The sequence below is a fragment of the Uloborus diversus genome, chromosome 6 (genome assembly GCF_026930045.1).
Source record: "Uloborus diversus isolate 005 chromosome 6, Udiv.v.3.1, whole genome shotgun sequence".
Classification (NCBI taxonomy): Eukaryota; Metazoa; Arthropoda; class Arachnida; order Araneae; family Uloboridae; genus Uloborus; species Uloborus diversus.
In genome coordinates, this window is record NC_072736.1 from 131,639,534 (window position 1) to 131,667,050 (window position 27,517).

General features: G+C 32.6%; 1 protein-coding gene across 1 annotated transcript; it reads right to left on the reverse strand.

Moving 5' to 3' along the window:
• Positions 1-1,005: 1,005 nt before the first annotated feature.
• LOC129224526 (KAT8 regulatory NSL complex subunit 2-like) lies at positions 1,006-26,574 on the reverse strand. The gene is made up of 9 exons (XM_054858991.1): positions 26,471-26,574; positions 25,574-25,804; positions 20,301-20,518; positions 18,305-18,407; positions 13,973-14,130; positions 10,508-10,751; positions 10,092-10,227; positions 8,120-8,245; positions 1,006-1,235 (listed from the first exon to the last, which is right to left on the reverse strand). The coding sequence occupies exons 2-9, from the start codon at positions 25,801-25,803 to the stop codon at positions 1,092-1,094; spliced, it is 1,359 nt and encodes a 452-aa protein (XP_054714966.1). The 5' UTR covers position 25,804; positions 26,471-26,574; the 3' UTR covers positions 1,006-1,091.
• Between the last annotated feature and the right edge of the window lie 943 nt (positions 26,575-27,517).

Below are 27,517 nucleotides of genomic sequence, written 5' to 3' on the forward strand. Positions count from 1 at the left end.
TCTGATTGGAACTGAATGGTGAAATTTACTTATGTTTTGTTGCAAAATAAATCTTGAATTATCCAGCATGCCGGGTAATTCGAATTTTCCGGCATGCTGGTCAACCTTGCTTTTTTACGGCATGCCGGATAATGCGAAGGTAATACGGTAACTTAATAAAAAGTTAGATAATTCAATAATATATAGACATTTTTTAAAGTGTACAAAAACTTTTGTGAGATAAAATTTCCGGCACTTTTTGGTTCATGATTTAAAAAAAAACTTTTAATATTTAAAAAAAAATTCATGCAGTTTTGTTTAAAATTGATCATAGCTCTTATAATTAAATACCTATTCGGAAATGTTAATTCTAACCAATGGATATGGTCCTATTTTCTTGAAAGTCATAGGTGTATGAATACTTTTGGGAGCCACTGTAGATTAACTTTCAAGAGCATGGATTAGCTTTTAAAAAAGAATAAAAGGAAACATATATTGCGAATTTTAGAATATTTTTTTATTTATTTTTTACTCAGCAGAAAAAACATAAAATGCGGGAAATTCATAAAAATTTTCCATGCGGGTCAAATTAACATTATTAGTATATGGAAAAACTGAGATCTGCTGAAAAAAACGTGCGGGGAAATGCAGATTTGGGGGACGTAAAATCAGGGTTTCACTGTAATTTTGTATCAAATTTTAGGAAAATTATTGTGTAAGTTTTGGCTCTATGAAAAACACAAAAAACGGTCATACAATTTAATTCTTATCATTCTAAAAAATAAATAAATAAACAAAGTAAAAACAAAGAACCTCTCCTCACAAACACAGAGGAAATTTGTTTTCAATGAAATTCCTATGCCAGTACTTAAAGTTGCCAGTTTTTTTTAACTGTATTGTCATTTTTGGTGACATTTTCACAATGCCAATTATAAAGGCAAGAACAAACAATCAAAGTTTTTCAAAGTTTGCAGTTATAAACACTCATAGAAGAATAACTAACATAGAAGAATTAAAATAATTTTATTTACAAAATATGATTTTAAACAGTGAGAAAATATTATCATACATTTACATAACATTTACAAAATGTTTCAAAGTACAATAAAGACTTATTGCTTCTCGGTCTCAGAATCCGACTTTCCACTATCACACAAGATATCTAATGGAGGCTTCAAAGTTATTGGCTCTATTTCTAACAGCTCCGCATGATCATCAGATATGACAGACTCTGTTGATTCTCCTCCAGCATCAAGCTAAACAGAAAAAATAGTGACATTTAAGAACATTTACAAGTAGACTAATAATAAGTAGCAAATAAATACCTTTGTGCTTGAAAATTAAATGAATGAATTACCAATGTTTTAATGCACAAAAATTGCAAATTACTACAGACATGTGTTTTGAGGTTATGTTTATGTTTTCGTGTTTCGAGGTTATGTTTTTCTGTTACATTGTTTCTGTACATAACTTTTCCCGTCAGTAAATTTATCGCTAATGTATTTGGAGTGGTTTCATTCATTGGACAATATGCATTGTTTATGGGATTGCTTGGAAATTTATAGCATAACAGTTTTTTCCTGATAGAATTATAATAAATTTTGGCTCTAGTGGTCATTTAGTCTTTTCTTTTTGTTAATTTCTGTTTTTTGCTATTTATACGGTCTTCTGTTCAACCCTATTGCTTTCCTCGGATGACTTTTCATCCAAAAGCTCACACTTCGTTGCATTGAAAAAGGGGTTTCTTGTAACCCCGAAACACATGTCTGCAGTAATTTGCAATTTTTGTGCATTAAAACGTTAGTAATTCATTCATTTAATGATAAGTAGACCAAGCTTTGCCTTACTTGCTGACAAAGAAAATTGGTCCACACGTATATCATGTGAGTTGTGGGAGGTTTGGTGAAAACAACGAGAGCATGGTTACTAGATGGCTGTTTAATCTATAGTTTGGCATTCAACATGTATTTTAAGAGAGGATCCATCCTCATTAGTTTTTTTTCCCCCCCAGTGGAGAGATTGAACTGTTTTTCTTTTAGTTACGTATTACTTTGACGTTAGTTATTAGTTTTAGATAACATATTTTAGTTGCCTTTAATTTTTTTGGAATTAATCATTTAAGCAAAAGTTATAAATTCTCTTGAAATGAACACCCTGAACAACTGTCTTATATATAAAATGTATGTATGTGATAGGGTTTTTATCTACAATTGAAAATTTTTATGGTTTTTTAACAGGGTCGTTAGAACCTTTTTTTTCTTTATTTTTATTCTCCACTGAACAAATTAAGTTACTTTTTTTAGTGGTTTATTATTTTGACATTAATCTCTAGTTCTGTAAAAGGTTTTCACTCACTTTATTCTCCTAATAAAAAAACTATAACCAAAATGAAACATACTATAGTCTATAATTTGTTTCAAACGAATATTTTGAACAAGTCATGGGCACATACACTTAGTGGCCAAAAAAATTAGAGACACCCCTGGAGGGAAAGTAAACCAATCCAATAGTGAAGTCGAGTGAGGGCGAGAAGGAAAGGTGGGTATATAAGGAACACCAAGCTTCAGACGACGTAGTTAGCACAAAACATCTGAGCACAATAGGCAAGACAAAAGGTTTAAACCAGTTTGATAGAGGCATGATCGTTGGGGCAAGAAGAGCCGGTGCTAGCATTTTGGAAACGACTACGCTTTTAGGATTTTCACATGCAACAATACCTTTGGTTTTTACGAGAGTGGCAATTAAGCCCAAAAATTTAAAGCGCTAAGGACCAAACAGGTCGTAAACGGCTGATGAGCGGTAGAGGTGAAAGATAAATGGCGCACAGCATCCACAGTAACCAAAGGGTAACAACACAGCAAATTACAGCGACATTCAATGCAGGTGCATTGCAAAACATATCCCAACGCACAACACATTTATAAGTCGCAACACATTTAAAAGCCGTAGACCTGCACAAGTGCTTTTGGTTTCACAGACTAACAGGACGCGACACCTCCTGTGAGCCCAGGAATGCCAAAATTTGTCACTTGAGGACTGGAAAAAGGTAGCTTGGTTCGATGAATCCCGTTTCATGCTCAATCCTGCAGATGGCAGGTTCAGAGTATGGCGTAAACAGCACACATTCAAGCACTCTCCTGCCAAATGACAACTCTTCAGGCTGATGATGGTAGAATTATGGTGTGGGGGAATGTTTTTCTGGTCTACACTGGGCCCTCTGATGTCTATGGGCACATCTATGAAGAGCACTGAGTACCTCCGCATAGTTGCTGATCACATCTCACGTGGACTCAGTTATGGCTTTATTGTTTTCTGATGGACATGGCTGTTTTCAGCAACATAATGAACTATGCCACCATGTTCAAACTGTCTCCCAGTGGTTCGAAGAACATCCATTGGAGTTTCTCCTGCTTCCGTGGCCTGCTCAGTCCTTTGATTAAAATCCTACGGAGCATTTTGTAGGACGAAGTCAAAAGATTAGTTCACAGCTTGTAAACGCAACCATCCACTCTGAACGAACTGCAAGCTGCAACTATAATGGCATGGGCCGACATTCCTCGGCAGCGGTTTCAGCAACTTGTGCAGCTCATGGCGTGAAGAAAAGCGGTTGTTAGCAAAGCTAAAGGTAGGCCAACATGTTATTATGTGGGTGTCTTAATTTTTGTGCCACTGAGTGTATAAGGTACTAAAACTTTGTACTGATATTGCTGCCAATACATTTCTTTCAAAAATAAAAGAAATATGAGGGAACTGATACTTTGTTCATAATGCTATCAAAGAAATTTCTGAATTCCAAAATTTGCTGCTTACAAAAGTTTTCTGCCAAAAGCAATACTAGATAGTAACCTATATAGAAATCCGCCACTGTGGTAAACTAACCATTGAATTATTTTCCTACTTTACTTTTTTAATTCAATGTGATAGAATTAAATTATATTCTCAAAAGGAGTTCAGTCTCTCAAATTTTCTAAACAATGTCATATGTCATCAAGAATGAGGTATTTAAATTAATCTGGACCAAATTTGAGAATCTCATTATTTTTACAATTTTAAAATAGAAATACGCATAATTTAAAGAAAGAATGTACACTTACGAGATAAAACAAAAAACCAAGGTTGTTTTCAGTTGAAATGGGGGAAAAATCTTAATTACTGGCAGAAAAAAAAAATGTTGTAGCAATATACTAACTTGCTAACACTTAAAATAAAAATTTTCAAAATGCGTTTCACTTCTCAGAGGATAAAGATACTTGCAGAAATGAGCAAAATATTGTATAAAAATGTATTCCTTTGTGTTTGGTGACTAGAACTTGATATTTAATTAAAACAATTATGAACTTCATAGTGAAACATATGCACTACAAGAAAAACTACAAGGAAGTTGAGTAAAATGTAACATTAGTAATACTGCTTACCTGTGAAATGTTACAGTTCCTCTCTTGACACATTTTTCTTTAGAAGGAAATGCACAACAATAGTGCACCATTTTTCTTGTACTTGGTTTTTTGAATTAGAAATTCAATTTAGAGCTTGGCAAACATGATTCTTTAGAAATCAATGATATGGAAGATATCGACTGCTACAAAAGTCACAAGTCACATGATTTGGTTTGTGAGCAGTTGAAGACTAGTCAAAGCTTGGTCTACTCTTATTTATGCATTTGCAAGCATAACTGATAAATACAATGAAGAATTGTTAGAGCTCTAGCTTAGCAGTCGCCAGTCCCCAACAAGCAACTTTTTCATCGAAAATGGCTACCAAAAGATCATCCATAATGCTGGAATCTCCGGAAACTCATTACTTTGGATTGAAGACTTTCTCAGAGAGCGAAAAATTTGCTGTGAGATTCAATGGCAAATTTTCCAAGACTCTCAGGTTATGAGTGGGTGTCCCTCAAGGTTCAGTCCTTAGCCCTCTCCTTTTCCTTCTATATATGAACACCATCCACGAACATATAGGAGACACTATAATTGCCTGCTATGCTGATGATATTGAAATCTGGCACACCCACTATGATGTCTCATCCTCTGAGAGAGCCCTTAACAACAACCTGAAACGTATTCAGAACTGGGCTAACAGCTTTGAGTTAACATCTACCTAGAAAAGGGAATCTTTGCGTTTTTACCACGGACCGTAGAAACAGGAGAAGCTACCAATCTTCCCTAACAATCTGCAACTTGCCTATCGTACAAGTCAAACCCTAAATACCTTACCGTCATCTTTGAGCCAGAGCTCAGATTTTCCAAGCATATCGTTTCAACATCAAACAGAGCCCAGAAGAAACTCAACATCTTACGAAAACTTTGTGGCTCTTCCAGGGGATCCAAACATATGACACTTCTTAACACATACACAACGGTTATCAGACCCATCCTGGAATATGCCGCACCTATTTGGGCTCCCACATCATTTTCCTCGCTATAAAAAGTTGAGGCAGTGCAATTCAGAGCTTCCAAGATCATTGTTCGTGCTGTATCATCGACGAATAACACTAAAGCCAAGATTGAATGTGACCTTATCCCTCTAGAAAGCCGAAGAAAACTTGCGACAGTGAAATTCACCAACAAAATAAGACGCAACAATGACAAACACATCTCTACTGTAACCTACAGGAATTAAACGGCAAAGAGTAGATTGCACAGATTATCCACATTACAGTATAACAAATACATCCGAGATGACATCAATCTAAAGCACTCGAGCCTTGTCTTCCTTAGGGAACCTGAGTTCCCGCTCAGACCGCCACCATCAACGAAAATCAACCTCGAACTCTTGGAACTGTACACTAAAAGCGAACCACAAGAAATTATCAAACAGAAAGGCCTTAAGACCATCACTGAGCTTTCCTCTTCTAAAATGGCGACAGTTTATACGGACGGCTCTTCAAACTCAAACTGTGAGGGAGGAGGAGATGGCATTTTTTACATCAATCCAGACAGCAGCAGCTCAAAGTACATGTTTCCTGCGGGAAAGATTGCCTCCAGCTTTACTAGTGCCCTTTCCATCTACGACTCATCATTAAAATGATACTCCTTCTGACAGTGTTGTCATCTTTTCAGATTGTAAGTCTGCACTACAAGCCATACAAGGAGGCAACACTTTATTATGCCAACAAATTAACAACACCTTGAAAAAAATTATAAACGTAAGAAGTGTATTTTATCATTAAATGATACTCCTTCTGACAGTGTTGTCATCTTTTCAGATTGTAAGTCTGCACTACAAGCCATACAAAGAGGCAACACTTCCTTATGCCAACAAATTAACAACACCTTGAAAAAAATTATAAACGTAAGAAGTGAATTTTACAGTGGATCCCAGCCCACAATGGACGTTGTCGGGAATAAACAGGCTGACAGTATCTAAAGATGCCAGTATTCTCAATACCACCTCATCGCTAACTACACTTGCTGATGCCAATGCAATCGCTAAACTTAGGCTGTCCGTTCGCCCATGTGGGAAGTTCCCTACAGCCCAGCTAGACTACTGCCGTGAGGTCACCACCACTATTGGAAGAATAAGGATTGGGCATCATAAAGGCATGGAAATCAAGCTGAATTGATCAAGAACTTTCGCTTCAATGTGCCCACATTGTCTATCTACGCAACTTGACCACCATCAGCTCTTTCTTTGTCCAACCATGCAATCGGCTCTCTTCAATATTGACATCAACTGGACCAAGGACATGATTTTTTTTAAAGCATGCTGAAGAAGTGGCCAAAGCAGTACTTCATACTTTTGGCCCCATTTAATTTCACCTACTCCACCCACGGACACGTCAACAACAAGATATTCCATAGTTATTTTCCTCTTTTGAGTCAACTTTCCATACAAATAAAATAACTCAGAAAAGCAGTATTTTTATTACATTTGAGTCATAAAATTAGTGAATCTGCAAAGCAAAAATTTTGCTTTGTTTTCAGTTTCAGTAGTTTGCTAGTTTTTTGCTAGCAAGAACTGATCCTGGAGGTTTGTCAGGGGAAGAGCAGTTTTTATTTTTAGAAGACAAAAGTATGGTAGCACCATAGGCAATCTTGTTTAATTTTAGGTAAAAACGCAACATCTAAAATTTTAGCTCATTTAAACAATATTTAGAGGTAGTTTATCAATGGTATAGAACTTTTAACTAAGCTTTAATTTTAACAGTTTCTAATCCCTACAACAGTTTTAATATGTATATACAGTGAAATCCCATTACAACGGATACCAACACAACGAAACATCTGTTACAGCAAACAAAACATTCTGTTCCATTTCAAAACCCATTTAGATAATGCATAAAAATTTTTGTTTTAACAAAACGATTTTTTTCTAAAACTTGTAACAACAAAATGTTTTTTTTTCAACATCATGTTGAATATTTTTTACTTATTGCTGTTTTAGGAAATTAAAAAATGACTCTCACAAATCGTAACATGAAAATCTGTTTGTAGTTGCAAAACAGAGCCATTCAAAGTGGAAATCTGCTCATGCCAAAACCTAAGCTGGTGTGAGACACCAAAAGCCAGTGTCTAGCCATGCGTAATCGCTTTCTGCGAGCCAAATGTGAGGCACCCTACGAATTTGCAAGGGGGTTAGCAATATTTCAATTTTTCTTGTGGTCAGTAAAGTGATGTGCATAAATTAGAATCTCTTGTAATATCCTTTGGGAATAAATCTCTGGTATAAAAGAAAATGACACGTTTTGTGAAGACGACCAATGAATAAAATGTCAGTGTGCAATATTTTTCTTAGTTTTTTCAGAATAATTTATGTGTTTAATCATTGTTTAGAACGTTAGTAAAGGTAAATGTTGCATATTTAATTATATTATAGTGTAGATTTGAACACACTCTCACTTCTATAAAAATGAAGAAAGTTTTTTAGCGATTTCATTACAACGAAAAATTTTATTGGTCGCTGTAACGGGATTTCACTGTATATATAGATATATATATACATGTCCCAATCCCATTTTTATTAACTTCATCAACTAAACACACCAGTAAATGTGTAAAAATATAATAAATTACTTGGTCTTCACTGGGGATCTGCTCTGATGAATGTCTACATTTTCAAGAATTTGGACTTTCACACTAACATATAGGTATATACCAAAATGAATAAAACAAAGTATTAGAGTATAGCTTATAAATCTTACTGCATTAAAATAATACTCTGGAGTGACTTCAAAACCAGTCGAAGACATTTCTTCTAAAGAAAGGAAATTGTCAGGATCTTGGACAGGAAATGTTGAAGCCAAATCTGGTAATGGCAATGGAGCTTGCTAAAAAGACAAAAAGAGAGCAATGGCTCAAAATTTACACAAAGAAATATAAAAAAGCATCAAAACATATGACTCTAAATATCTCACTAGTATTTCAAGCTATTAATTTTGAAAAATATACTTGTCATGCTAATACATATGTGAAGGAACTGGCAATGTAACTAAAGAAAAATTAGCATCAGATAAAAATGTGCATGTTTCATGCAAATAGGTCAAGAATTAACATACATATGAGCATTTATGAGAGTGCACGACAGACATATTTAATGACATCAAAGCAGAAAATTAACCAGGTGGCAGATGTCCACCTTCTCCCTACTCAACCTTTCCTACAGAAGTGCTGTCAGATCCAGGATTATGACCAGAAGGAGGGACATGCTCGCGAAAGTTTGTTGCATTCTGTTTTTGTCTAAAGAGGATAATGTAACATTGAGAGGGTTGTATATAAATAAAGTTAATTCCAGGGGACAGGAGCTGTTTGCAGAAACAATAAAACTAATAAGTAGGGTCCTATCGCAACTTCTCAATTGCGAAAAACATAATTTGAATTCAAGATGTCAAAACCCCTTTTTTTTCTCATTTTTTCCAGTTTTAATAAATAATATTTCACTATTGCGGTATTTAAAAAATACTAGAGTTGAGTGTATAAGGTGGTCAACATTTAAACAAACATATTACCATTACAGCAACAAATTTGGCTTTGCTTGAAAAAGAAACTGCGAATTTTGTGTCACAAATGTTTGTTATATGAACCTTTCATCATGCAGTAGTCATTAAGTCTAAGTCTAATTATTTTTTCACTAGATGTAATATGTCACAATTAGTGGTAGCAAATGTGGTTGTGATCCTTTGGCATAAATCTTGCAAACAGTCACACAATCTTCGATGTAACCCATTTTTTAAATATTGGCATGGAGTTAGGCCCAAAGAGCATGGTCTCCGGGGAAGAAGGCGATTGTCGAACTCAGACTCTCATTAAATCCAATGTCCAGGAAGCTCATTATTGAGTAAATGGGCAAACTTCTGTCAGATAATGGGGTGTGCCTCAACTTGTTGGGAAATGAATGACCATTAATTCTGGCGTGTTACAGAGAGTGAAACAAGACCCACTCCTTCCCAGCGCGTTTTTTGGTGTAACCTAGTTTCATCTGTTGCAGTTAATCTGTTTGTACGATTTGATAGCATACGTGTGTAATCCGTTTGCAATAATGAACAATCCATTTTTAGCTTTGACATGCATTTTTTACATGCATTGTAATCATTTTAGCTGCAGTTTAAATGCATGAGATTGTTATGGATATCTTAAAGCTATTGCATACACTGGCATCCAGGGCGGATACAGACTACCCTTTTAGGGGGGTCATGCTCAAGAATGCCCCCCTCCCCCCTCCCCACCTGAACAAACCAACAGTTTTGGGCACAAAATTTTTTTTAAATGCTTGGGTGTAAATGAAAAGCACGACATCGGTCAAGAATAAGATTCCTAATAAGCATAAACGTAGCAAATTAATTTCATAAGCAATGAAAGAAGAAATTTCAAAATTTTACTTTCAAAAATAATTAATGAATTGAGAAGACAATTGAAATTGTTTACATTTTATTCATAAAATGTTTCCACTCAATGTGGAAGGGTACCATTGTCAACGGTTTAGGGAGGGATCAAGACCCCCATGACCCTCCCTTGCAACCTCCACTGCTGGCATCATTTGTACCCAGTTTGCGGATTATCCGCAAAGTCGCTTATCCGTGGTTACCATGCCACCTGATTCTGTGGATAATCAGGAGTTTACTTACTGTAATACATTTTTACAACGTTAATTTATTTAGCATAGTAATGAAAAATTACCATTTTGAGAACTTGTTCTTCAGTCCTAGGAATATGCTTATCACAGCATTCTTCGAATGGCAGAACAGGCATATTGCAATTTTCTTTAGAAGCCAATCTGCACGGCTTGTACAATACCTGGTTAGGATCTGATAATATATGTATTTTTTGTTAAGGAAAGAAAATGTATAATATTTTTCAAAAAATAAAGAAAGAATAATGCAGACAATATTTTCCATTTGAAATAATAGGGCATCTTTAAACTATTTAGAGCAAACATTCTGACCAGCAAAAACAGAAAAGCTTGAAAAAGCAGAAAACATTTTTTTTTTTAAATAAAAACATAAAAAGTCATTCTGATGAAAAATATTAAGTTCAAAATTTTATGAAAAATTTGCAGTTAAATAAACTCTATTTTTAATAATATGCATGAAAGGATATGATCTCTGCAAAACTTGGTGAGTAAAAGAGCTCTTTTGCTGCAACTATTTCCATTTTCTTCAAATGAGCAAAATGAAATGTCAGCAACATTCAAGTCCTCCAATCCTAGAGCAGCCCTTTTCTGCTCAGCTCTAAAATGCAACAGTTTTTCTGTATGACTTAGATGACGATAAGACAGCATACTCTTTAGTAGTTTCGATTCCACAGAATCCATTTGGTCAAAATCTAAACTGGATTCACCTACAAATAGTAAAAGAAAATTAAGACAAGAGTAGTAATGAAAAAAATAATGTAATTTAATTTTTGTATGCATCATAATAATTTTAAAAAAAATCCAAGTACTGAGTGTATAGTAAGGATTTGTACAAAAGATAAATAATTTTAAAACATTGAAATTACTAACATTTAGATGTGGCCAATATCATTCTTTTTAATGATTTGTTCATCAGAGACTTGTGCACTTTTTGCCTGTTCATTGAACTAATTTGTATGAATGACTTTAGTCATTTAAAAAAGTAGGCTTGCAGGAAATCTCTGCAACAGTTACCAACGTACATTGAAAGTATTTGAATCTATCAGTAATATTCTTTTTAAAAAAGCAAATAAACTTACCTAAAAATACGAAAAAAAAAGCCAACATTTTTTTTAAATATTTTAGTCAGGTTTAGATGCATAAAACAATTATAGTTCAACTTGTATATTTCTTGATAACAGAGGTAAGATTTATTTTGAATTGTAATTGTTGCAAATTCAATTTCAAAACAGTACAAATTGAATACTTAATAAATATTATTTTAACAATAAAAAAAATTTTTAAACATTTTATGACGTCAGAAAAAATATACAAAACTAGGTGGCCCATGATAAGTATTAACGTTTGACAATTGCAATAAAAAATCCATTTTTTTTCACGGCAATTGTTCGGAAAAGTCACAATGTGAATTGTTTGACTTTTTTCGCCGAAGCTATGAAAAAAAACTAAAATGATGCCTTATTTTTGTAGTTTTATGTAGCATTAAGGAAGCACCAAAAAAAAGATATTATGAAATAGTGTTTATAATACTGTGATTTACTATGCTAAAATAAATCTTTTCTTTTCTGCTTTGAATGTAAGATAATTGTTGTCAGGACCGGATTTGGACTTGACAGGGGCCCTAATCAATTTCAGGCATGTAGCCTCTTTTGTAGTCTGGACAACTTTTTTGTCAATGGCAAAAGAGGTCAAGTTTTAGTTTTTTTTTATCTACTATGTTTGTCTTTTTCTTGGGATGCATAAAGCTTTGTTTTACTTTTTTAATGTGTTGTCTGCTGTTCTTTTTGGGTTGAACTTAAAAGAGGGTAAAACTTATAAATTCCATGATTTTAACAAAAATAAAAATAGGTTTTATTTGTTTACCTCTCAACAAAGCGTACTAAACATCAAAAATTTGAAAAATCCGATTTCCATAGCGGATGCAAAGAGATTGCAATCCTCATAGTGAAGGCATCAAAAGTACGAAAACGGCTTGTAAAAGAAATGTTCGGATAAAATTGTATAAATGCATTTTAGAGTCCTATGATAAACATATCATTGATATCTGCAGACACAATTGAAGCAAAAAAAAAATTAAACCATTGATTCAGCATTTTAATTTTGGACTCATAAAAGAAAACGGAATTTCGTTTTTAAAAACTTGAATTCTGTGTTGTAACAAAAATAAAGAAACTTTTCATTTATTTGCTTCCTAATGAAGCGAATTTAGCTTGAAAAAAAAATGAAATATGATTCTCAAACCGGATGTAAGAAGATTTCATTTTTCAAAATGTAGGCATCTAAAGAAAAAAAGCGGTAAATAAAAGAGTTTATTTAAAGTTAATCATCCTTATTAGTATCAAAAATTCAAACCCAAACTAACAGTTAAACATTGCACTGTAAAAACACAAATATTGTCAAGCTGGTATGATAAGAATATTTTCTAATCAAGTTACTATTAAGGTTTAACGCCAGATACTAAGTGGCGATAATTTTGGTAACCCTATCTGAAGCGATCACATTTCCCCCACCCTACTATCTGTTGGCAGTTCTAAGTTCATTTGGCTGATATATATTATTATTATTGTTTATTAAATCATTAGCAGGGAGAAATACTTAGGGAGAGAAGTGCTTATGACATCATCTTTTCAAAGTAGTTTACAACAACATCTCTGTAAAATAGCTATGATAAAACAAAAAGCAAAATTATTTAAAACCAAACTGACTTTCAACAGCTAATTTCTTTCAAAGAAACAAACAAGCATTATATTTAATCGGCAGTAATAGCTTTTTTTTCTTTTTTTTTTTTTTTTTTTTTTGGCTTGTAAAAGCATTACAAGAGTGACAAGAGTTTGCAAAATTAGCAGATTTTGTATAAGCTGATCCCGCTAATTTATCTTTAAAAAAGGTTGCTTTAAGTACAGAAATATGTGACATTTTGATTTCAGATTTGCTCTTTCAACAAACAATTTGTGAAAGGTCCGTTTTGTTTATCAGAATTTTGTGAAGGGTCTGTTTTGGTTGATCGGGATTTTGTGAAAGGTGCGTTTTGGTTGATCGGATTTTTGTGAAGGGTCCGTTAACGGACCCAAATTTCCTCTGGCCAGACCCCTGGAACTTACAATTGTACAGAATAACAACTCAACAAGGACAAATGATGCCTTGCAAAGCATGGATTTAATTCAATAAAGCTTGTTAGATTTCCTTAATACATATTTCTACTTGCATAAATAAATAAAACAATTTAATTGAAACTTTATTTCTGCACGTTTCTAGTAGTAAATGAAGACAAACATACCAATTGCTGTTATCAGATTTAAGGCACAAAATGGTTCGAAACCACGCTTCACATTTTTTCCCCTTCATAGTTCCAAAAATAATGATCAATAAATATAAATTGAGTAGTTGGAAGTGATATAAGTTTTGAGTTTCTTAATTCTAAACTTTTAAAAATATTTCATTTAAAAGTTGTTTAAAAAGAAATTGTATTTCTTTAGCATAAAAACATATAAAGCAGTGAGAAGAAAATTGAAAATTTGGAGATAACCAGTAGGTGAATCTATCCTCTGTCTTGAGGCAAGAGATGGTACTAGTAACCCTGTAGGTGCTACTGTACAGCATGATTTAGAAAAACTTTTTAATGAAAGTCTACCAATGATCACAATTTTAGATGTATTTTACTCAAAACTTGAAAATGTCCACTTGCTTCCTTTTGTTTTTCACTGTGTCATATGTGCTACATACAAAATTTTTAAAAATGCATTAATTTTGCAACTAATATTAATTAGTTATAGATTCTATTCAAGTAAAATGAACTTCAGACAAATTTGAAATAAAAGCTGCATAAGCATTATTTTTTTTTAGAAAAATCTGTGTCAATACACAAAAATACTGCATACTACACTAAACAGAACATCAAAGAAAGCATGAAACAAAGAAGCCAACCAACCTTCCGGTTGCTTCTTTAAAAGAGATGCAACCTCTCTTTGATTTTGTAGGAGCTTATGTTGAATACTCTCAAGTTCATTACAGTAAGCCTTCTGCAAACGTTTTATTTTTTCAACAGTAAATTTCAGCAACTCTTTTGATGTAAAAACACCAGCATGCCTAAATAAAATAAAGAGAAAAGAAGAAGAAATCAGACGTATGATTAGCACAAATATGTTTGAACACATTGAATATGTAATAAATAAAAGTAGAAATCCCAATTAATTAAGGGTCATTCCAAGGAAAACTAAATTTGTCCTGCACGAGACGCCTCATATATTTCATTAAAATTAAGAATCCTCATATAAATAATAGCCAATGAGGAAGTAACCCGCGTGTTTTAACAATGAAAACCTGTGCCACAGTATGATAATTTGAAAATATGTTTTGGTACTGTTTGACAGGCATGGAAAAGCTTTATTGTGACAAGGCTGGACTTGATCCGGTGACTTAACAGTTTTACTGGTAAGACTCATTTTAGGAAAACGAAGGAACCAAAACAATTTGCAACTCCAATAAACTATAGGGGACGCTGCAGCCACTGTCTAATGCGGATAAAAAAAGTAAAACAAACAAATGCTGTAACTTATAATTTGCTTTGAAGATTAGTGAATGACAGTAATTTATCATAGTGTTTGTAGGAAGCTTTCTTTTCTATTGTTCTGAAATTACATTACACTATAAACTATCTGAAACCTGTAATTTACCCCAAATAAAACACGTGGAATGGAATGTTTTACCTTTTTCGGTAGTATTGTAAATCACAGCAAGCTAGCGTATTCGAGCTCTGGAGATGTGAATATACGCTATCTACTGGAGTTTAGGATTAATCCACTGGTGTTAGGGTTAAAATTTCAACTATCAAAAGATCATCAAACAGGCAATTGCTTCATTTAAATGTTTAAACAATTTTCACCCGTCATACCAAGATGGGCGACTTTCTAGTTTAAAAGGGTACTGATAAAAAATTTATTGCTAAACAAATTTCAAACGAATGCGTGATTTCTCAAGCAAACGATTTTGTCAGTACTCTTTTAAATAATTACTTTTTAATGAAATACATGAACCATCTCCTGTGGGATGAAGTAATTACTTTTTCATGGAACGGCCCGATATATGTTTTTTTTTCAATGGTTAAAACTATTGTTTCTCAACAAATATTACATGTTTCCTTTACACTGGAACCTTGGCTCTCAAAATCTACAACTTATTTTAACATTAATATATAATTAGAGCAAACATATTAACTAAATCATAAGCAAGTCACAAGAGCAGTAGCGGCTTGTGGGAGGGGCCAGAGGGGGCCCGGGCCCCCTCACTTTTTTCAGACAGTATTTTAAAACTTTTTTATTTATGTTTGTGTGTTTATTTTTGTGTGTGTGTGTACATGCTTGAAATTAAAAAAAAAAGATTGTACCGTATTTTTCTCTGTATAATCTGTAGATTATCTGTTAAAAAAAGTAAAATTAATGCAGATTATCTGTGTGTGTTTTTCTCTCAACACCAACGCATTTTGAATCTCAACATTTACAGCAGGATTTGCCGAGACCATTACCAAAGATTCCGGTACCCTGCCTGTATGTTGTTTATTTCACATAGCTTGAATGTTATTAATATTTTTGGTGATTTACTTATTAGATTAAGTATTTTGTTAGCTTGTCCTGTGTTGAAAATGAATTTAATTTTATTTATTTAACACAAATAATTATGTTAAGAAAGTTTAAATGTTTCTTTTTTTTTTTCAAAAACCGGGGAGGGGAGGGGGCTGCTAGTGCACAGATGATCTGGCCCCCTCACTTTTTCAAGGCCACCACTGCACAAGGGGTTGACGTTGGACGTCCCGCATGTGACGCATGCAAATAAATTAAATTTTAAGTGACAAAATTGTTTAAAATATATAACTGTGTCAAGAGTATCTTTGTACAAATGTAAAGATTAAAAAATTTGCTTACCCCTGTTTAATTAAAATATTAAGAGATCTGACAAAATGTTAATGAAATTTTAGAGTCTTTTTGTCCCACGTGTGACGGTGGAGTGGCTCTTAACAATAAAATTGAAAGCATCACCAGGGTGGCCAACAGCTAAGCAAGTTATGTTTTAAGGTTTTACAGTCAATATTTACTCACTTTATCACCTATAAATTTAACATTTTTTGTTACATTAATTATCTTTGTTAGAATTTGTACTTTTTGAATCTTTTAAAACACAGGTTTTTATTAGAAAAGTGATTTTGAAGAAAAGCTATTTATGCATCGAGATGTGAAATTTCTAGAAATTTTGAGGCAGTGGGAAAATATCAGTTTTTTGAATCAAAAAATTTCAAAAAATAAAAAACAAACTGATTTTTTACAAATAAAAATGCAGTTTTTTTACTAGTTATATTTCTGAGAAAAAAATATCTACAAGCCAATTTTTTCCTTTGCATAGACATAAATAAGAAATTGACTATTAAAAAAAAATAGCCTTTCCATCTTTAATTACCAGTAGCTAGCTCTCCTTGTTCTAAACATGAAAAACTAACCAAATTATCAAATCAGTTTTTAACCAATCATCTTGAATAGGATGTTACTTTTATTCATTGTTAAACCAATTTTTGACAACAATTTGCCAGGTTTTTTTTTTTTTTTTGTATGAATTGAAATTTTAGACAGAAAGTCGCTGCTTTAAAAAATGTTTATTACAAGCATTATACATACTTGTGCACATATATACACACATTAAATAGCCATGCATTAAATTTAATCTTTCAGTAATTTAGTTCTGCATATAGACTTATAGTTTAAATTTCAAAAATACCAAATACCTGTTGAGCAGAGAAACTCTTACCACTTTCTACATTACATTATCAAAATTAGTGCTTTTATGAGGAATAATGAGCACAAAAAATATTTGAAGAAAAAAAAACATCTGAAAGTAAATATTGCAAATTTCAGAGTCAACTATTTTATGCTAGATCCTTCAAAATTTTATTTTTTGGCGTGAAAGTAAATCAGAAAAAAAAATGGTTTTTAATCAAATTTTCAAGGGGTTTTCTGACCATTCAGATCTCTTTTCATGGATGTTGTTTCACATTTTGTAACACACAAAAAGTTACATGAAAAAAATTTCAAAATTTGACAATTTTAACAGATCTTCATTTAATGCACAAAAATATCTTTGCTACATATTTTAGTTTAAAAAAAAAAGAAATGACTTCAAGATGTACAATATTTTTTTTAACTGCTGTAACTATAAAAAAGACTAAAAACATTCTTGCTTCAAACAAATTTGGAGGAAAAAGAGCTCCAGATTTCTGGGAGGGGTAAGGTCCCATAAAATCGCCACTGAAACACTGCATTTTACTATGATTCATAGCATGTGCATTTTCCCATAATGTTTGAACAGTTTTATGCTCCCTAATTATAAAAAGTGACCGTCTTAAATTAAAAATTTAAAAAAAAAAAACGACTGAGTTGCAAATGTAGCATCGAGGGAAAATTGAAAATCATTTTAAAAGCCTTATACTACTAAAAATCAATTACAAATATTTAATTTGTTAACAAATAGAAACTGGCAACAGATAAAATTTTTAAATCATTGCTTTTAATTTCTTTGTCGGCCAACAATGAATTTGGTTACCAATCGCTTGAACAAAGGCTTAGACGTATTTAAAATCTTCTTTAAAAAAGCGTTATAATTTGAATTCTATGTAACATGGAAGTTCCAAACACAATCTATCAGAAGCAGAAAAAAATACTCTTTTTTTTTGGTTCTAAGTTATAAATTTTTAAATATGTTTTCACAGCATAAATCGCAAAAAAAACTTTTGGAGCTTTTAAATTAATATCTTCATCAATTAATGTCATCCGAAGATGCAAGTTAGCTAAGAACACACTCAATCAACTCTCCTTTCGAACAATTTTTTTTTTTCATAATTGGTCCATCCATTTAGGAGCTAGAATGCCACAGACAGACACACAGACAGATCAAACTTATAACCCACTTCCTTTGTGTGTTTGGGGTTAAAAAATAGCTTTTAAGATGTCAGTTTTTTAAAGAGCTAGAAGTAAAATTGGTTTCACTAATTTTGAAATGAGAGTTAAAATGAACCAATTTTGACCTTTGGCATCTGCTTGACATTATCTGAGACAAGACAAAACATCATGGAAGCTAAATTAAATAAATTTAAAACAAGAATTAATTTAACCTGGCTAAAATAAGTTTCAGATATTAAGCCTCATGCAAGAAAAACATTGCTTTTTCCCTCACAGAATTACATAAAATAGGAAAGAGAGTCAGAAACGTAATGTGTTACCTTAAACAAGTTGGAACACCAGCAAGCCATTCTGGATTCTCTTCAATGCTACGAATACCAGTATTTTGAATATCACAAGATTCACCTTCATCTTCCAAATTGCCTAAAAGAACATTTCAATAGAATTAAATGTTTTGTAATTAACTCTGAAATCAAAAATTAAACTTCTTCAATTACACTGTAATATCAGGAAAATAAAATTAGAACAACTAAAGTTATGGTATAGCAGAATAAGAAGCTAAATGCAATATAAATTGGAGATAAAATTTCTATTAATAAATTAGGATTTCAAACTTATATTTTTTTTTTCTACTTATTACCTCTGAAATCTTTCAAATTCACTCATTTTTCTTTAAAGCATGATAATTTGAAAAATACAAAGTGAAATACTATGATAACCGAATCATTTGGATCAGCAGAGCAGGGAGAGAGAGAAAGGTTTGTGGGGTCCACCTCAATTGTAGAGCATTTGGTTTTAGATATGATTCAAATCCTTGTATGGTATTTTGTAGATTTTTAGTTTGTCCCCAGGGAAAAGACATCCAAATTCTAAAAACAAAGGACAAAAAAAATGGACCGCCACTTCAAAAGTAAAAATTTCAAATGTACTGATCAATTGACAGGAATCGGTAACAGGTCACTTTACCAATTATCTAATAATTGGCCAATTTTAGTTTAATCGGTTGAGAAATCAGTTTTCCATTAAAATTAATTTTGCTTGGAAACTAAGCTGAATTATTTTGTTGCACCAAATTTATACAGTGAAATCCCATTACAATGAATAATAATACTACAAAATTTGCGCTTCAACGAAATGAATTCTTAGTTCCAATTTAATTGCTGTTACATTGCTTGACCACAACAAATTCCATTACAAAGAAATTCCTATTATAGCGACACTGTATCATCATTTGGTCCAAAACTTACAAACTATCATGGTGGGGTGTAAACAAATTCCTACATTTTTTTTTTAAATATGAATCGATAAAGTAGACTAAAGGGAAAATTCAAAATGAAACTGAAATTTTAAAGGAAAAGGAGGGTCAGATTTTGAAACAATGGACTTTTAAAGGAAAAGGAGGGTCAGATTTTGAAACAATGGACTTTTAAGGGGGAAATTAAAGAGAAAAGACCCTCGTAAGGGCTGCTATGCTTCGACAATCTAAAAGATTTTTTAGGTAATAGAAACAGGGCAATGCTGAGACGTCCACCGCAGATTTGTGAGGGAGACTGCGGACCATATCTTAGTTCAAAAAGATCTTAGTTCACTAAAAAAAGTTGTTTTTTTAATCTTAGATTTCAGCAAGTATTTTCTCGATTATAATCTACAGGTAACACTTTAAAATAAATAAAAATAAGCAGCATCATTTATCGCCTTATGATCAACAGCAACGTATAATAAGCAACTCAAAGTTAAAATTTTTCAAACTATTCCGCGAGTTTTTTGTTTGTATAGTACAACGCATGAATACGTAAAATTTAACATAGCACAAATACTATTCAGACAACTCTAAGGACGTTAAATTGTATTTGCATCACTGTTCTACTTCTTTATCTTATTGGGCTACTCATTCATTAATGGCAGAAATACTGCAGACGGACGTAGAATTTAAAAAAGAAAAAAACGATTAAAAACGAAAAAGTGAAAGAAATTCAGATGATTTATTACTTTTCATGATGCTTCTAATAAAACAATACTAAAGTCAACTAAAGAACCTATTGCATTTTAAGACACATTATCCTGCATTTTACTTATATTTTAAGTAGAGCATCTTAACTTCTTAGCTTTATACACTTCTGGTGCTGATTTAGGTTTAATGATGAACTGAAAGTCGGTATTTTTAGCAGACAATTGTGATGTTCTTCAAACTACATTGCAGACTGCTGAAACAATTTCTGCAGCTTGAATGAGTTTTATAATCAATATGAAAGCACATATTTTGTTTTGAAAAAGTAGCACAAAAGTTTTGAAAAGAAAACTATTTAAAAGCCATACCTGGTGTACTCAAACTTAAAGGAAAGTGTCCAACTGTTGGAATACGGCTACTTTTTTCTTTGACAGTACTTCTAACATAAGATTTATCATGGTTTGGTTTAGTACAATAATGTTCTAACTTTTTCAATAAACCTGATGGGCCATCAGGAACTCTCCTCCTTATTCGAGACGATCTTCCTTTACGTAGAGCTTGCTTCATGTGGAAGGGACACAAAACTCTATATAGCACAAGATATTATTAAATTAGTACAAATGTTAAAAACCTGACACTTTAAGTAATTAACAATCAATTCAGTTCAAATTTCAAAACATATTGAATATGCTAAAGCAATAAGTCACAACCGTTTATAGTGAAGCTGTATTTCATGAATTTATGGCTAATATGTAATACAGTAGACCCTCGTTTTACGTGGCTTTATTTTGCGCGGTTTCAGTTGTATGCGGTTTGAGATTTGACACCTTTATTTTATTTTACCCAGATGAGTTTCGGTTTTACGAGGACACGGCAATGCAACCAGATAAAATTTTCCCCTCTTTCAAAATCCAAACTCCTAAAGATTGCAGATTACACGTAATAAACTGCATTTTGGCGTGGTAATAATCGAGCTTGGGTCACTGGAGACATTTTATGAGATTAGCTCCAAAGCTCTTTCCAGAAGTAAAGTTATTAAACTCAGACAGTTCAGAACTCACCGTAAGAAGAGCTTTTAGGAGTGACAAACAAGGCCAAAACCAACGAGGATACCGACATCGATGATATACAAACAAAAACGTTCACATTGAAAAATTTGAGCCATTCCTAGACAATAGAAATGCTCTTTCTGATTTGTTAGCGAAGGAAGATTCTATCATGGAAATGACACAAGTGATCATGGATGCATTAATGCTCTAGAAAAAATTACAAAGAAAAATTATTAATCACTGCCAAAAGACTATCATAGCCAGCTTCTTTTTATAAACAGAACACAAAATTAGTTTGTTTTCTTTATGCATGTTATGCATAAAAGTCGATATAAGTACACATTAAACTTATTATACAACTAGCCATCACTAGAATGAAGTATTTTGTTATCTACGGAACCGAAACCCTATTTTAACACTAGTATTAAGTCTCAATTTACGCAGCATTTCCGTGGAATGTAACCCCGCGTAAAACGAGGGTCTATTGTAGTTTCAATTCTCTTTCATATTTTACAATGCAATATTTAACTTCTTATGAGGAAATTACAGCCAGAACCAAATTTTTAATTAGTCATCTTGACTTCGCTATAAATGGTCGTGACTGTATATACAGATTTTCACTTCTCTGGATAACAAGATATTAGTAAATTTATATTTTTTTATATTGATATTCTTCTCATTAAATATTAATTTTCATCCACCTGATGATGACCCCTGATTCACCCTATATTTTCAGCCACTCACTAAATAACCTACTTTAGAGTTTAGGGGGACTAAATTCTGTCTTCATCATCATACAGAGATAGAAACAGCCTTAACTCAAAAAAAGAGGAAAAATTGTGCGGCTTAAAATTGGAATATGTTTTGTTTTTTAATATTACATGAAAATATATTGATACTATACTCTTGTTTAAATATTTATAGATAAAATTTGTTTTATTCTTTTTTACTTGTAGAAATGCTTTCATATTAATAAATAAAATAAACTTGCATTTATTTAAGATTTAAAAGATATTTCAATTCCATTTACCACTTTCAATATTCCCAGAGCCCCCAAATCAAGTGAAATTAAAACTTTATAATGTGACATCTAATATGCTATTAAATGTCCAAAAAATAAAACACTTAACACTGAATCATTAGACACCATAATTACAAAATGACATTATCAATGTTGGTAACCTTGGAGAAAAACTTGAGGAGCATTTAAAAATTTTCAGGAGCAGCTGGGTATATTGTATAAAAATCAATTTAAAAAAAAAAAGCTAAAACCAATCTAAAATTATTTTTGAGCTTTGAAGGTCATTTTAAGCACTGGCATAAAAATAATTATTTTTAAATTAATAATACAGCTTTAAACACTATGTCAAGCTTTGAGAATATCAGCAATTTTATTTTCCTATGTTTACATTTCTGTCGTAATAAAAGAGTACAATATAATAAAAATAAATTTTGACTTTTTTAAAAATCTTAAAGAGCTAAAGGGCCATTCCACCGTCACGTGCGGGACATAAATACGCTTAAATTTCATTAACATTTCGTCATATCTTTTAATATTTTAAAGAAACAGGAGTACGCATTTTTTAAATCTTTACAAATAGAAATACAAATGTGACGACCAGCAACAGGATTTGGGCCCAGCTAGGCTGGTCCTAGTCAATTAATTAGTCCCCAATGAAGATCAATGGTCCTCTTAAAGCTATCCACTCCCTTGCTCATTATCGCCTCTTCCGGTAAGCTATTCCAAGTGCCCACGACCCTGCTAAAGTAGTAGTTTTTCCTGATTTCCAAGTTAGCCTGAGATTTAAATAGCTTAAAACAATGACCCCTTGTCCTGCTTTCCCCACAAAAATTTAATCCATTTACATCTTTCATTTTGATAAATTTAAATAACTGAATCATGTCCCCTCTGACTCTCCTTTGCTCCAGGCTATACATGTTAAGCCTATTAAGTCTGGTATCATAATCTAAATCCGAGAGTCCCCTTACTAATTTAGTTACTCTTCTTTGAACCCTTTCCAATACAAAAATATCTCTCTTCAGATAAAGCGACCAAAACTGAACAGCATACTCCAAATGAGGTCTTACTAAACTCCTATATAAAGGCAGAAGAACTTTCTTAGATTTGTTTGAAATAGATCTGTTGATAAAACCCCAGCATTTTGATGGCTTTGTTACTAGCAATACTGCACTGTTGACTAAACTTGAAGTTCTGATTTATAAAGATACCCAGATCCATAACATTTTCTGCCTGATTTATGACTGAACCCTGTAAACGATATCTCATACGCTTATTTCCATGACCTAAGTGTAGCACTTGACATTTCCCTACATTAACTGCCATACCCCATTTATCTGCCCACTTAGTAATATGATCTAAATCCTCTTGCAGCTGTTTTACTTGTTCTTCATTTTCGACAATCCCCATAACTTTTACATCGTCAGCAAAACAATTCATGCTTCCAGAAATATTTTTATTGATGTCATTCATAAATATAATAAACAAAAGAGGCCCTAAAACTGATCCCTGAGGAACCCCACTTAAAACATCACTCCAATTCGAATATTTTCCTCTGACAACTACTCTTTGCTTCCTACCAGTAAGCCAATTTCTAACCCAAAGTAAAGTTTTTCCTCCTATTCCTATGTCAGCTAACTTGCTGAGAAGAGCAACATGCGGTACCTTGTCAAAAGCTTTTTGAAAATCAATCTAAACAACATCCACACATTTTTTGTTATCTAAAGCTGAGGTAACCTTGTCGTAGAAATGCACTAAATTAGTAGTACAGGATTTACCTTTCCTGAACCCATACTGCAAACCAGTCAACAGACTACTAGTCTCTAAGAACTTCATGATCTTAATTTTGATCAAAGTTTCGAAAATCTTACAAATCACCGAAGTCAAACTTACAGGTCTATAATTCCCAGCAATACCATTAGACCCCTTCTTGAAGAGTGGCGTTATGTTAGCCAGCTTCCAGTCCTCTGGCACCGTCCCCAAGTTATAAGAAGCATTAAAAATATTCAAAATAACATCCATTCAAAATAATTCCTCTGCACATTCAATTAAAATTTTTGGATAAATATTATCTGGTCCCGGAGCTATTTGATGCAAAGATACTCCTGACACAATTATATTTTTACTAAAGGATTCTGTTATTTAAAATAAAATTTATTTACATGCGTCACATGCGGGACATCCAAAGTCAACCTCTAGTAACTTGCTTATGAATAAGTTAATATTTTTGCTCTAGTAATACAGCAATGACAAAATAAATTGTACATTTTGAAAGCTATGGTTCCAACGTAAAGGAACCATGCCTCATTAGTTTAGAAATAATTATTTAAGCCGTTGAAAAAAAATATGTATTTGACCATACCATTAAAAATGGTTATTTTGTCCCGCACGTGACGGTTCCTGTATTTCATAAAAAGAAATAATTTTTGAAGAAAGTTTTTGCTTAAGAAGTCACACATGCACTTGTGATTTTTTAAGCAACAAAATTTTGTTCATCATCCTTTTGAATTATGATTTTTTAAGAAATATATGAAGCGTCACGTGCGGGACAAAATTACCGTTTTCCGTGAAATGGCCCTATATCTTTGGTAAACATTAAAATTTGACTAATGATGTTGGCTTACATTAACTCAGATCGAACAGGATAAACAATTTTGAATGGGTGTGGCAGTCTTTAGAAACAAAATATATAAGGGTTGAAAATATTAAGTTTCAATAATATTGAATAATAAAGTTTCATTAAAATCATTCATTAGTTCTTGTATGAAAGAGTAACAAACATTCATACATCCAAACTTTCACGTTTATAATAGAAATAAGAAAATAAACTTGGGGTAATTCGTTTTTTAGTTTCATTCAAGCTAATGTTTACTTGTTTATTTTCTCAAAATAAATAGATAAATAACATCCACTTTTTCAAAAAAAAAATAGCACGTTATTCTTGATCAAATACCAAGAGATCTACTATGATCTATGTTCCTAAGTTGGGCTGGGTTTTTGAGATGACAAAAAGGTATAATATTGGTTTTTAAAATGTCAAAACCCATTAGGGGTGAATGAGAGCTTGCTGAAAAAACAGATGAAGTAAGAACTAGTAATGGCTGATGGTCCAATTTAATTATGGTCCAGGTAATTAGTAAGCCTTTTAATTAACAATAAAGACAATCAATTTGGCAAGCCGTGTTGCACTAGTAGATAAACCCACTTGTAGTGAAAAATGCATGATTTTAGACCAAAAATGAGTTTTTTCTTTATATTGGCCTACCGGATCAAAAGCTCCGATATAGATTACTGTATGAAAACAAGGGATGGTTGATGTTTTTTTTTTTTTTTCTAAATTTGAAAAGTCATTTTGTTGACTTTTTAAGCGACCAATATGAATATGAAGACAAGAAAAAATATCAGTTTCGTGCAACAGTGGATTGATCTCCATGGAACCATGGGGTTCTGTGGAACACAATTTTAAAAAGTTCTCATTACTGTGATTTTTCAAAGTTTTTTTTTTTTTTTTTTTGTAATTATTTAGAAAGGACAGGTACATTAACGCAGACCAATTCTATATAACTATACTTACGTGTCTCGTCTTTCATTTTTTTCACTTTTGGGAGCTGCATTAGTGCATCTTTTCTTATTATTAGGATGAACAAATGAGCACTGCTTAAAAGGTGCATTCTTGTCTTCTAAAATGTGTCGAATGCAATATTCAAATCCATCTAATCGTGGTTGATAGCAATATCGATGAATATACCGACAAAACCGTTCAGATCCAAATTGTTGAACTTTCTTGGTTGGTGAGTGTGACATCCTGGAAAATAAAAAAAACTTCTAAATTCAATGGTCACAAAATAAGATGAAACTACTATAGCATTATAGTCTCAAACTTTGCAAAACGTAAACAAACATGCAAAAGTTCGAAAAATATCAACCAACTTCTCTCCATTGAATAATTAGAAAAAAATAAGCAATTTTCTGAAACATCAAACAATTTAAAAAAAAAAAAAACGAATATACGTAATTTGAACCTTAAAAATAGCAAAATTTTTCCCTTTGAAGATCCATTACAATGCTGTACGTTTACAAATGTTTTTGATTTAACCTATTTTGTGAAGATGATTTTATTTAACTTTCATTCTCCTTCAAAAGTAAATGAATAAGAAACAGTTACAATAGAAGTGTAAGGCAAATAATATTTATAATTGTTAGGTCATTAGGTACGAAACAAGCCAGTTCACACAAACATTTCAGAAATGACGTGAATTTTTAAATTTCAATAATGCTAATGATTCTACAGTTAAATTGTGCATTTTGAAAAGCTAATTTTCATGTATTTAACTTTCTACACAAAGGTAAACGTTAGCAGTGTTCTACTGAGCACTGATTTTCGGGCACACAAACTTTTTTTCTTTGCACAGGTAGAAGATTACGATATGACCAAGGATAAAATTAAGATGAATTTGTATCTGACGCTTACTTTTGAATTAAAAGGTTTTTTCAAAATTATTTTGAAAATCCAAGTTGCATTTCGTAAACATTACACTTCGCCATGACAGTTCATTTTTATGCATTATGCGTCAGGACGCAGAATCTGGTAAGAGAGATGGAAACAGAGTTCCTACTCTCCAATTCACATAACCATGGGGGAACCACGGATAAAAGGTGGAGAAGTAAGGATCTCAAATCACGTGACCTATTCTAAAGTAAAGTAGATTTTTTTTAACCTCAAATTTTGTCAGAAAATGTCTTTTATACCCCTCTATAGTCGGGAATTTTTTCCATTTTTTTGAAGTGGTGGAACAATACCAAAAAAAAATAATAAAAGGGACTCTAGGTTGCTCTATTCAAACACACCCATTGTTACACGATTGTCACGAACGGAGAACGGAGCTCGAAACGCTCTTATTATACAAAAGAGGAAAAGATATTTGCGTGACACCATCTCTGTTCTTACGATTTTCAGCAACTGTTACGACCAGTGTAGATCCATTGGGGCCATAGTTTTAGCCTTGCAATTTCAATCCACAGATGTAGTATTAACGAGATACACGATACATAACGAGAAACTGGTTACATGGGCAACCGAGCCATTCTAGTAGATGGGCAAGCGTCCGAAAAAGCGCATACGCAAACAGTTTTTGTTGTAACTTCATAGAGAATGCCAACAACGTCGCATCCTCCTTTGCCCGTTTACTTCAAGTTTCGCACGTTCAATGGCAGTTAGTGGCTTTCGCTACGGAATTGTGCATCTAATACTACATCTATGTTTCAGTCAGACTATTTCAAGCATATGAGAGTATACTACATACGAATTTAGAAGAAAAAATAGTAAAAATGAATAAATAAATAAAATCTAACCTTTTTAATGACCCCCAAGGTTTTTCAGTTATATTTAGGGGAATCATAAGCATAAAAAGACTGCGCAGAATTTTGAGACTTTTATTACCCTTTTTAACTCTCCACAGGTTATTCACATCTTTGCAACTAAAAGAGTTATCCACATATATATTTTAATTTTACAAGC

Bases quoted from the DNA above. Each gene is read 5' to 3' on its own strand.
- LOC129224526 (XM_054858991.1), bottom strand. From the start codon at position 25,803: ATGTCACACTCACCAACCAAGAAAGTTCAACAATTTGGATCTGAACGG. The intron at 20,519-25,573 runs GTAAGTATAGTT...TGTGCTATATAG, and splicing joins AAAAATGAAAGACGAGACAC to AGTTTTGTGTCCCTTCCACA. The intron at 8,246-10,091 runs GTAATTTTTCAT...TTGTCTTTTTAG, and splicing joins AAGAACAAGTTCTCAAAATG to CAAGCTCCATTGCCATTACC.